The sequence below is a fragment of the Aplysia californica genome, unplaced genomic scaffold, assembly GCF_000002075.1.
Source record: "Aplysia californica isolate F4 #8 unplaced genomic scaffold, AplCal3.0 scaffold00015, whole genome shotgun sequence".
Taxonomy (NCBI): Eukaryota; Metazoa; Mollusca; class Gastropoda; order Aplysiida; family Aplysiidae; genus Aplysia; species Aplysia californica.
The window spans coordinates 2,163,837-2,177,005 of record NW_004797285.1 but is presented as its reverse complement, the minus strand read 5'-3'; the positions used below and the strand labels follow the sequence as shown (position 1 = coordinate 2,177,005).

The window sequence follows — 13,169 nt, the reverse complement described above, 5'->3', positions numbered from 1 at the left end:
CGCACAGGTTCACTGACCGGACATGATGGAGAGCCCGACAAGACGCTTGTATAACTTATTCTTTTTCTTCCGCAAGTGACAGCACAGGACAAATATAGTATTTGATTTATTTTCATGGCGACACCTGCATGCACAACCTGCATGTTACAAATGTTGTGTTAATCAGACTGCTACTGGCACATTTTTGAGTGGTAAAGAAAACGAACGTAGATCGAGCTTCGGTATCACCCATACACTTCTGCTTGCTGCCATGGCAATGATTCTCGTGAAACATATTCTCAGACCGGAAAAAGCCGAATGAATATCAAAATCGCGACCGGCAAAAATGAACCCAAGGATGTTATCTGATTTGGTTTTCAGAGGTTCGATAACTTTAATGTATTTTCCCCGGTCTTTCCCAGGCAATTTACATATTTCATCAAAGTCACGGGGCATTCCCGGGTTTCGGAGATTTTTTTTCAATTTCCTGGGGGATTCCCTGGGCCTGGCAGTCACCCTGTCGATACGTCTCACAAGTCAGAATTTCAAAATAGTCATTTTTAAAATGTTAACAATAATTGTGGCATCTCACCTCATTACAACCACAGGGACATCTCACTTTGAAATCTTCCTGGTTTACCTCTGGTACATCAGGACTTGCTGGAGAGGAGAAACATAATATGATTTTTTTAAATGCATAATATGCTTGCTTTGTAATGTATCAATAGCAATGTTTCAAAATCATGGCATTATTAACCATCATGATAAAGATACAGGTTCCGCATATATGTCTTTCAGACTCTCAAGATACAGTACATGGCAACAACAACAAATTGACATATAAATCAATAAAAAATCAAAAGAATTGAGAGCCTCAGTCTAATCTGACTCTACTCTTAAAGTAATAATGCCTGTAACAAATAAAAGTGAAGAATCCTGAAGCTCAGGTAAACAGTATTTGCACAGTAACAATTTACAACTTAAAATAGGTATGCAGTATTTTTTTTTAAATAGCATCTGAGAAACACATGACAATTTTTTAAACTAACCTTGCTGGATGGACTTTTTGTTAGAGTGCTTTTCTGCAATGTGGACTGGTTTTGAAATTTTGGCAGCTTGTTCACAGGTTACCTCTTGAACAGAGTCAGTTCCCTATGTACACAAGAAAAGCAAATTGTGAACTTATAAAATCTAGAAACAGCAGCATGCCATATGAAATTTATGAACAGATGATGCAGTTGAAAACTGAAAAGCAACTAAATAGATTAACACTGAGTAGTCCAGAAGAAAAAAATACAAAGACTTCGGAAGTAACATGGGAGTCCATAAAAAGATTTTATCTATGTAGTCTGTCGTCTAATGCACAAAAAAATCTGAGCAAACACAGTCTCTAAGTCACAAAATAAAAATCTCACTTGAGTACTCTGTCTGTAAGAAAGGAAAATGTTATTATCATATTCAGAATCTAACTCTAATCATGTATCTGCCAAAGTAGATCAAAAGCTTCTTTAGTTTCAAATTAAAGTATAACCACTTGAAATTGTTACCCACATAAAAAAAGCAGGACAAAATTGATGGTATTTTTTACACAAAATTTCCAGATGATCTGATCATACATGACACAAATAATATAAAACAAATTCCATTCTTTAAGATTTTTAAAATTCTAGAGTCATGCAATACACGGTTAGAGCAGACACTGACGAGACAAATCATAAATGGACTCTATTCTTTTTAATGGGAACAGGGGAACGGTAAATTTTGTTGAGCAGACATAAAACTAGACATTCTATAAGACTGTTCACAAAAATGAAAAGAAATCCACAGGATGGAACAAAAAATACCTCCTTGTCCAATCCAGCATCAGTGACACAGATGTTTGTTGAGTCATCTTGGGAATTGCTTATGGGCTCTTCATGCATATCAAATTGCTTGGCATCTGTTTTTACCCTCAGTTTCACCCTACATGAGAAGACTAGCATTAGATACACCTGGAAAAATAGCTATGAATATGGCACAGAAAAAAACCCTTATATGTTTTGTTTTAGTAGAGGTTTTACGGCGCTCGCAACTGCAAAAGGTCATATGAGCACCAAGGGGTGGATGTCAACAGAGAAGCCCTTACAGGGAATCAGACTTACTCTGCTCACCTCTCTAGCCTCAACAGCACAAAGTCTGCTTCAACTATCAAGGCACCCCAGAAATAACGGGTCACAAGAGTGTGACAAACATATAAAAGAAGTAGAAGAAGTAGAGGAAAATGACGATAGTAAGGATTAGGAAAGACAAAGGGGCAGTTCCCTGTTGCAGTCCAGGCACAGTTATGAGCATGACATTGATGAATCAGCCCATTTACAATTCTACTGTGCCTAAGAACAGGTTAATGTCCCCCCCTTTGGGAATGGCCTAAAGACACTTTAGTCAGTAGGGCAGTGAAGAAATTTTACTATGAAAAGCTGAATTCAAAAGTTTCTGGATCATCAATATTTAGATAAAAATTTCATAAGTTCATCAGCAGGAACTTTTTAAGTTTGGCACTCCGACTTATTTTAACTGGTACACAAAAGAACGAAAGCAGCACATCTTCCTTTGAACAAAAGGATGGCAATGACGCGATCAGACCCCAGATACACATTTTATTTTTAGACACATTACAGACATAAAAATGATATAAGGTAAACCACTGGCTTTTCAGGATTTTTGTCATATTCACAGCGTTTATAGCTATTTTTCAACAATAAAAAACACAGACATATGTCATCTTAACGGCCTATATTATACATTCATAGGAGCAGAGGTATAACAATACTATATTTCATTTGTAAATGTAGATCTATCCCGCCTTGTACTTTTTCTTCCACTGAGATCTTATAGCTTGATCAGGAGAAAAAATATAATTATCAAGATCACAATGGCGATTGCAAATGAGCAATGTTTATTTTGCTGAGTAGGTGAAAATGACTTATGCCTATATATTTAAAGAAGAGCTTGTATTCTTTACGTACACAGAGTACAAGAAATTATGGTGTGTGTGACATTGCATGCATGTGTATGTGTGTGTGTGTGTGTGTGTACGTGTGTGTGTGAGTGTGAGTGTGAGTGTGTGTGTGTGAGTGTGAGTGTGAGTTTGTGTGAGTGTGTGTGTGAGTGTGTGAGAGTGTGAGCGTGTGTGTGTTTATGTGTGGGCATAACAAATACTTGAAGGCACTGGGAAACCCATCAAAATTCACATGCACTGATAGAAAGACACATGTATACGCTATTTTAAAAGTCATTTCTCAAAAGCAAAATATTGTACAAACACCTTCATAAGTTTTGATCTTAAAAAGGTAGTGACTTCGTAGGATTCACAATTTGTTAAGTAATGCAAAACAGTCATAGTCATACTATCAACCACAAAGTTGGGACCTTTGGGACAAGTATTCCTGTGCAACCACACAAATCTTAGCTAAGATGGAGCTAGTTAAAATAACTACATAACGATGCTATAAAACTTCAGTCTGGCAGTATAAGCTCAAAGCATTGTCCAATTACAATAATTTTCGTGTGATATTAAATAAGCAGATTATCAATATCAGTTTAAGAAATTTCATTCAAAGAGCTAGAATCATTGACGGAAGGGAATCAAAGATTTTTCTCCATGTATGTACTCAGATGACGAGACAAAAGTTGACTGTAATTAAAAATGTATTATAGGAACTAATGCCAAGATTACCTAGCAATCAGAACAGAGAAACATAATAATATAACAAGAACTAAAAATAAGGAACTCCTACACAAACATGGAAAAAATTACTCCTTTTGTCAAATCCAGCAGCATCTATAGAATAGAAAACTAACACAAGGAAAATGCACCCAAAAATCTTTTTGCTATATTATTATGATGAAAAGGGTTACAAATTCATCATAATCCCTTTTTTAATCTAAATGTACCAGGACGGGTCAATTTCACAAAGAAAGTAAAAAGAGCTGCAAATTCCCCCCCAAAAATGAACTCTACAAATAAAACAATGTTGCAAGGAGTAAATTACCATGGCAATGAAAAGTAAACGAAGCTAAAGGTCACAACAATAAAAAATCTTGATTTTAACAATATTACAAGTGCATAAAGCTTGACAACTTAATGAACAAGAGAACACCCCTACTTACGTATGGAAAGCCTGCATTCAATCAATGAAGAAAGTCAGTTGCATTAATAGAGATATTAAAAAGCTATTGCAGACGCTAAAGCACATAGTGATTGACATGATTTTCTTTAGTGCTTTTAAATTCTATCCTTCCAAATTTTACACAGATTAGACAAGCTGCCACAGACTCTTCTTTTGAATAACACACATGCACAGGATATGTCAGTAAGAGAGAAGTCATATCATTGGTGTTATTCACAAACCGGCTACATGCAAAAATTTTAATTTTTGTTTTATTTGCTTAATGAATAGTAAGTAGCATGATACGTGTCCCTAATAAATAAGTTTGAAAAAAACTACAAATATGTTTTAATTGAGACTTTCCAAAACGGACACCAGCAGCTGAGGAAAAAGAGTCAAGGCCCAACCAGCCATGTACGTAGCCGTTTCGGTTTCAGTGGGCCGTCTTGCCGAGCATCAAAATGCGTCATCCAAACCGGCTACATGCTTCCCCGTCATGCATCTCCCCCATCATTCCATGTAAAGTTGTTTTTTTCTCGACTAGACAGAATTTAAAACTTTCATCAGTGTTCAACAAGATATACATTATAGTCAGCAGTGAAGTGACTTGTAATACAAAGCATTTGTATGATTCGATTTACTAGTTCTAGATTAGATTTGTCAATTTTAATGTACGCATCTAGATGAGACATAAGATAATAAAAGACCTATAAGTTCGAGCCACATTATAGACCCGCACTTTTACGACACGCTCTTTTCTTCTTCTTCCTTCCCTCTTCTTCTTCTCCTACGTTAATTGTTGTATTGTAGCACACTTTAGTGTTAACTGAAGCAGCGCAGCTGTAATAGAAGTAGTAGTACCACCATCATCATCATCAGCAGTAGTAGTAGTATTAGCAGCAGCAGCAGCAGTAGTAGTAGTATTAGCAGCAGCAGCAGCAGCAGCAGCGACGGTGTCGCAGTAGTAGCAGCAGTAGTTCTTGTACTGGCAGTTCGAAGCAACAGCAGCAGCAGCTACAGTAGTAATTTTACAGAAAGCATTAATACGCACTTTATTGTTGCTGTATCATTGTTGACAATCTGGATGCAATCCTTTTTTGTTCTTGGAATTAACTTTCACTGTGACCATGGGCGTACTGATATTATTCATTGGTCTCATCGTAAAATTAAACGGTTCAGTCATGGTATAGAATATACTGTGGCTGACATTACTTTTTAACGATTCACTTATCACGCATCAATAGTTGTCTATTTAAATATTTGGTATTATATGAAAGAGATATGATTTAGCAGAGGGAGTGGTTCCAGGAAATAACTACCGCCGGCGTCAACTATGATTCACGATTGGGAAAGAAAGGACCAAGAACAAGTCATCGAACTAAAAAAACAACCTCTCGAAGTATGAACAGGCAATCTTTGTCAGGTTTATAGAATAGTTCAGCCATGTTAATGCTGCTCTTTTATAATTAGTGCTAGTCTTTTTCAAATACAACTTTCTTGACATTTTGGCCTGAGCCTGAGGATACATGGTGGATCCTTTATCTTGAGGAAAATGCCTGGTATAGCTCAGTCTGGCAAAGACATTGGAGAAGACCGCAGATGATGGCAACTGCACTCAAGCAAATTATCCACTACTCACCTCTATCAGGGAGCCATGGCATTGCCCATGGCTATCATCATTGACTCCACTTCACCCTGGTGTTTTTAACATTTCACTTTCAGAAATTATCAACAATCTACTTAAGAATGACCCTGAAGTTTTTTTTTATACTGTAGCCAGAGATTCCTCCAGCTGTAGACAGCAATCACGGGGGAATTAAAGAACATAGGGTTGGAAGGCGGCGGAATGCATATTTGGTGTGATATATGCAGAAGGAATGAATTCTTGAGACTAGATTATGGACTAGTGGGGCAGGGAGGTGGGTGGAAGAAGAACGGAAGAAGGAAATGGTGAAAATGATCCTAGGGGGGGACTTCCTTCTTGAAAAAAAAAGATTGGCTAGCACAAATGGAGACGAAAAGAGACCAAAAGGCTGGTATAACAAAAGCTAGAATGGCCTAACAAATCCAAAAAGACGCTGGTGTCAGAATAATGGAAACCATTGTGATGAATTCAGTTATGAGGAAAGACACAGATTTTTTTAAAGCAGTATGTATGGAGACTCACATGGGCACTGCAGCAGAAATTTGTAATTCATTGAAAAAAGATGATGTGATCGGGGGAAGTGCTTTCTGCGTCTGAATCAAAGAGACCAAAGGTTCAGAAAATAAAGCGCATTCAGGTATTTTCAACAACATAGCTGACAGTTTACCGAAAAGAGTTTGCTGACAGTTCTTTATGTCAACCATCGGACTTTGGAATGTGATGTGTTAGGAACTGGATGATGAACGAGCAGTCAAATATGAATGCACGTGTGGCTGATGTATCCTGTGTTGAGGGGTTCTTTAGCAAGTTATCACGACTATTATCACATTTCTGTATGGCTCAACTGAGCTCTACCTTGAGCCCCCTTTCCAGTTTTGTAGACATGTAATGGCTCTACACGTCAAAGTACACAGAAATAGATCAGCTCTACCTCTGGTGAAGCAAAGAAACAACACAGAAAGCCATAGTCAACAAGGAAATGGCCATCAAATCCTTAGATGCAGATGACAAACACTCTGGGGTTGAATGGAAGTGCAAGCTGTGCCTTTGGCACTAAGAAGTAAGGCATCTTATCTGTATTACAAGATTAAAATGGTGGTGCATCATTTCACATCCTACAATCTTGCTACCAACGATGTGACGGGCTTCGTCTGGCAGAGACAGAAGATCCCTCACGTCAAACGAATTTGACCGTACATAATCAACTTTCAGAAAGGAATACTGCAACTACCAAAAGTACCTCTTGTACAGTGATGATTGGACATACCAAAGCCGATATTCGACTTTGGCAAAGCTACTTTTTTCTTTTTTTTTATGCTTTGCTAGAAACAGGGTTGAAATTGAACAAAGGATACTAGAAAAGGAGCATCTTGAAAATAGAAGTGGGTTTCCGAGTTCAATTGTATCAAGAGGAGGTTGAAGAACTCCCCTACCTATGTGTCAACCCAGTACAAACATAAAACACAGTCATCACGCTCAAACCCCGTTCATACCATGTGAAATCTCTGCAACATCAATGACTTTCAAGATTACATGAACATTTCCGACCATTTCCAACCCAGCAGGAAAGTTGGGGACTCTTCGGTGACTCTACCATGCTCAGTCAACTGACTAGCACCGAATAAAGCTGATAGGGAAAGTAGAAACTCACAATCATTGAATTCAAATGTGATTTTTTCATCTATGTACAGTGATGCCAACCACAGAAAACCAAAATGAGTATTGAGAAATAAGAAAATGTGTATTTTCAAGGGAAATAAGTAATTCCCCACGACCGACCGACCAACTAGTAAAATGTTCAGGGTGTCCAGCAATATTTCCTGAACAAATTTACTACTCAGCAAATCAAGCTGCTACCAGCACGAAAAAGAGAGTTCATTTGCGCCATCAATAACATGTTAATATTACATATATATGGAAGGAAAATTACACACAACAAAGTCCAGTCGTCAAAATGGAGGATAGACAGACGATTGAACGCTCGCTCGCCACTAGATTTAGTTTTAGTTTTAGTAAGGATTTTTACGGCACCAAGGGGTGGAAGTCACCAGAGAAGTCCAAACAGGGAATCAAGCTTACTCTACTCACCTCTCTAGCCTCAACAGCACAAAGGATGAGGAAAGAAAAAGCAGCAGTACCCCCTATATTGTTCTGGCACAGTATGAGCATGACATTGATAAATCAGCCCATTTACAATTACAATTCTACTGAGCATAAAAACATGTTAATATCCCCCCTTTGGGAATGGCCTAAAGACACTTCAGCCAGTAGCACTGCCCTGGTGGTGGGGGGGCACACAGGGTGACTGCGCCAAACCGGCTTCTCAATTTTCCTGGGGCATGTTAGAAATGTACAAGTATATCAAAGGCTACTACATCCCCGAAAGACCAGCGTTTACAAAGGCAACAACCACACAACTCCGTGGCAACTCAGAGAAGCTCCAGAAGCAAAGAAGCAGATTGTGTGTGAGGGCAAACTTTTTTGAGAATAGGGTTAATACAATTTGGAACAATCTCCCCGAATCGGTGGTGTCAGCTCCAAACGTGGACACATTTAAGAGACGTCTGAACAAATACTGAAAATATCTCCCAACTATTTACAACCCCACTTGCCAAAACTGATTGTCTAGCCTGCACGCAATGCATTATATTATAGTCATTTATTACCAGATAGTTGAACGGGCTCTACTTAGAGCCTCAAACAACTAAATTGTTAAGGTCAATGCCAATGTCAATAATCTCCATCCCCCATTCCGTAGTCCTATATTTTGCAACGCTGGTACTCACACGATCTGCATTTATTTGTGATGCAAAAGCGCGCAGGTTCACTGACCGGTCACGATGGCGAGTCCGACAATCTAAAAATCGGATGATGCCAGTATTTTCTTTTCGTTTTTTCCCCACAAGTGACAGCACAGAGACGAGTCCGAGTATCTAATAAATGTTATTCGCATGGCAACACAGCGTTCACACTGCACAACCTGCATGTCACAAATGTTGTGTTATCAGACTATCGCCGGCAAACTTCTGGTTGGTAATGAAACAGATCTTAATTTTCCCGATTGAGCGTCGGGGTTACATACACTTCCGCCAGCCGCCATAGCCGCCTGTTTGCGTGAAATTAAAACGTACTCTCGAATGGGGAAAAGCAGAATGAAAATAATATAATATCACAATCGCGACAGGCAAAAACGAACTAAGTGACCTTATCGGACTCGGTTTTCAATTAATCCAGTTCCGCGATACTGATACTATTTTGACAAAAGATGAGACTTGAGATAATTAGGTTCCCCCCCAAATAGACCCACCTCTTCTTGGTGAGGGGGATTAGTACTCTTCGAATAGGAAAAGAAAAAGAGGAAGCTAACGGGTTAAGGGGTGACTCCGAAAAGAGACATATTACTTTACTATGTATCTTACTCTTTCTATTGTTTTTATTGATTTACTTTATTACATTTATTAACTATTCTTTTCTCCTCTCTCCATCGACAACCTTTCTTTGACCTGGAGTTGGGATGGGTATTCGTGGGGTGGAAAGCAGAGGTTCATTGTCAAAACTGTACTGGATGTGACTTTACGTAGGGAATACCCAGCTACATACATGTATTAAGCATGCACTTATCGGAGAGCCCTATGACTGCGGAGAAGGTGCAGAGACCATTTGCGTCATGCTTGTTGACAACATTAACCCTCTGGGATCTGCCATGCCTTCCCCTGCCCCCATCTCTCGGATGAGAGGACTTGGTTGTTCTGGGAGGGGGGGGGGGGGGAAATCTAGCTTCCATTTGGTATTATTATTACTATTAGTATTATTATTATATTTTAATTTTTGTATTTCAGCAACACACAGCAACTATGCTCTTAATAGCGTCTTTCTCTTCTTTATTTCCTCAAACAACTTCTCAATATAATACAACAGACCAACATACCCATTCATTTTTCTTACAATCTCTCTGTGATGGAGTTGGGTTTTTGTTTGTGGCATTGCACCTACAGCCACTGCTTTATCTCCTACCCCGGGATGGAAGGAAAATCACAGAACCACCAGTTTTAGATGCTATTCACAAATGATAGATAATTAGGTTTACTCGCCTAAGCTGAATCACTTATTTTTCGCATTCCAGAAAGCGTTTTTTAATTTCATGAAAAGTTGTATTCTCGTAGTTTCAGCAAAAATTGTATTATTTTAATACGTAAAATTGAACTGGTTGGCATCTCTGTATATAGCGTAATTTCTACTGTTTCATTATTTATTATACAGGAACTCAAGCGTGAGAAATGATGAAAGTTAAATGCACTGGAAGAAAAGAACCTCATCTAGGCGCAATCAAACGATACCGCTTTCTATTCTTTCAGTCATGCCCCAAACAATAACAGGCAAAGTGACCAAATTTTAAATCTTACCATAATTCAGGCGAGAATCAAACCCATAACCCCTTGATCCAGATTAGAACCCCGAGATCAATGTGTGCTACGCCAAGGCCCTGCCCTTGGAGAATATCAAACAAAACTGAAGGTTTCTCAGACAAATACTGAAAAAAAGTCTTGTCCTGGCTTTTTAAAAAGCTTAATTTGGGTTGGTTAGGGGTTTTGTTTTATATTTTTGTAAACACATAGAGGTCATCTAGTTATCAACAATTCTAGTCATACAATTGATGGCCTGACACATTAGGATATTTCACGTAGTACAGCTAAATTTCCACACGGGCAGATAAACCCCCCCTCCCCCTTAAATAACCTAATAGTTTTGACAAGGTTGTTAAACCATATCTGCCGTCGTAAGGGAAAACGACGAATGGTTACATTTTTTATTTTTAAAAATTTTTATATAGATCTATTTCATAGAGTATTTAATTCTGCATCTGATGGTGTAAAAATTTTTGTCATATCCTAATTCATTGTTGCGTAATTGAGAGTTCCTCGTTTTCCCATACAGTGGCGAGCTCTAAGCCTAAGCTCAGTGTAAGCGAGAATGACAAATGGTCGATAGGTCAAGGATCACTGCTCGTTCGGCGTTGTCCCCTGGTCTCTGCCGTTGGGCAAATTCAGCATGGGCGACAAATGACAATTGGTCACTGTGGCGTAAGTACAAACATACTAGGCTTTTTTAGCAAACAAATACACCACCACCCCCTCCCCCGGAGTACCGTCGACCAGGTTTATAAGAATGTGTCACTTAGTGAGTCTTTCTGTCTGTCTTCATGTATTAGGCCTTAGCTGATGATGTGAATTAACAAGAGTAGGCGGGAGAGAGTGGAAAACGGATGGGAACAGGGGGAAAGGGGAGGGGATGGGAGGGTCAAAAAAGTATTTAGGGAGAAATTTATTAGCACTGCATATTAGTGTCAGCCAGATGTTCACAGACTAACGTCATGTTAGTTTGCTGTCCAGTCATTTGACATCCCAAATCCCAATGATGGTTATAGTGCCGCAATTTGTCTAGCACGTGTCACTGGTCGACATCATTTTATAGAATTACCAAGCAATTAATGACACTGCGTTATGAGAGTAAATTTCTTTGTCCAACTTAAAAAGTGGACGTATTGTGGTGACACTTAGTCTTGCTTTACGATTTTTTACGACTTGATGGACATTACGATCGAGTATAATAATGTCTTGCAGATTCAAACTGTCATTGTCGATCTCTGCTTTGGGGTATGTTTTCCGATCAGATCAATTGAATCCTTTATTAAATAAAAAGCGTCTCATTACCTCTCCCGAAAGCGTTTGTGATACAATCTTGTTAGATTGTTACATTTCTTATGTGAAAGTTTGACTTTGCAATGATCTGATCATATTATTGACATTGTAACATTGTTGATCCCTTTGGTCGTGCAGGGAAAATTTTTGCAATTAGCGAAACTAAAAGTAAAACTCGCTTCTCGAAGAGAATACAATAAAGAGATATTATGGAGACCAAACTTTGGCTCCGAATGAGACAGTTTTAAATGAAGCTGTTGAAAATGGGTGCCCATCTGATTTGTACACTGACTGTGTAGTATTTAGCAAAGCGAGGAAGGGAAACGAAGGACGTTTACCGAGTTACAGTTGGGATATAACAAACACTTAACTATACGTATAATAGCTAGTTTATATACGTCTAATTTTCTTTTGTAGTAACCAGTACATAGTCATTACGGTCAATAATGCGTTGCAACTGACCATCGCCTACGCCCATAAACGTTCACGAGTGTAAAGGAGAACGACGAACCATACCATTCGTTGTTTTCGCTTACATCGCAAGGCTTACCTGTGGGAGCGCAGTGTAAGGGAGAACGACGAATGTTGAATAACTTTGCTACTTTTTCACCTAAACTTTTCAAACTTTAGAAACTGCTTTATGAACACATCAATCAGATATCTGGTGAATTACAGCTTAAAAGAGTGAAAAATGGAAGAGTTATAAAGTGAAAACAGTTTTTGCCTCTCCTGAAAAATTTGACTCGCTACCTGCGCAGAACCATTCATCGTTTTCCCTTACGACGGCAGATATGTTCACAGTATTGGCCTTCAAACACCGGGTCGACAACTTCTCCTAGCACTAGTCACATAATGTAAATTTTCGGCAAGAGAGCTGCTAGAATGTTAACTTTAAAGTGTCTGTTATGAATCAACAGGTGACAGTTTGAACCCACACCTCCCAGTAACCAGGCTCACACTCAACTATAAGGATTATTTTATTTACAGACAAAGGGTCAGTCAAAGCACTGAACTTCTAAAGCATTTTATGTATGAATCGACCAGTCTTAGTTTAAATACTATAACTAACAACTTGCCATCGTCCATGTAGTTCTATACTTATTATGACAGCGAACAGTAACACACCGCTGCACCTAACCGACTACACGACGCCTCGTGTCACTGCTGTGTGTGGAAGCGTCATGCACGAACCAGCTTAGTGGAGAGAACCAGCCACCTGCATTGTGCTGCACATTATTTGTCATCCCATAACCGGCTACAAGCAAAATAAAACTATCAGTTTTGGAACTTAAGAAAAATAAAGTAGTATTTGATCCCAACACTTATACAGACCTGCCACTCTATGAAATCTAAAATTCAGGATTTTAGAGTAAAAAAATCAGGATCTGGTGAAAAAAATCGGGATCAACAGCAAATCAGTCATAAGGGGTACTGGGGAAGGGGGGTCCTGGTTCCCTTTTATGAGGAAAGTATGCAAAAGAAAACTTTTGCAGGAATAAGTTCATGTTTGGGCCACTAAATAGAGGGAAAACTAAAAGACAGCATTACTCTGGGGGAGTGGGGGAGTGCAGGTTGCAGTAAAGCTGAAACTCTCGTAGTCTTAAAAATAGTTGACGCATAACTCTAATCATCCATGCAAAAAGCCTGTGTTTTCATACAGTTACAACGTTTGACTTCCATCGCATATACACTCAAGGC

General features: G+C 38.8%; 1 protein-coding gene across 2 annotated transcripts in view; it reads right to left on the bottom strand.

Moving 5' to 3' along the window:
* The window catches only part of LOC101847081 (HORMA domain-containing protein 2), a 52,437-nt gene that overhangs the window by 20,931 nt on the left and 18,337 nt on the right, over positions 1–13,169 (bottom strand). For both annotated transcript variants that reach the window (XM_005090316.3, XM_035971134.1), the window contains exons 9-12: positions 4,129–4,139; positions 1,824–1,941; positions 1,029–1,131; positions 572–639 (exon numbers count right to left, since the gene is read on the bottom strand). In XM_005090316.3, the coding sequence (XP_005090373.1) occupies positions 572–639; positions 1,029–1,131; positions 1,824–1,941; positions 4,129–4,139 (300 nt within the window). The remainder of the gene's footprint in view (positions 1–571; positions 640–1,028; positions 1,132–1,823; positions 1,942–4,128; positions 4,140–13,169) is intronic.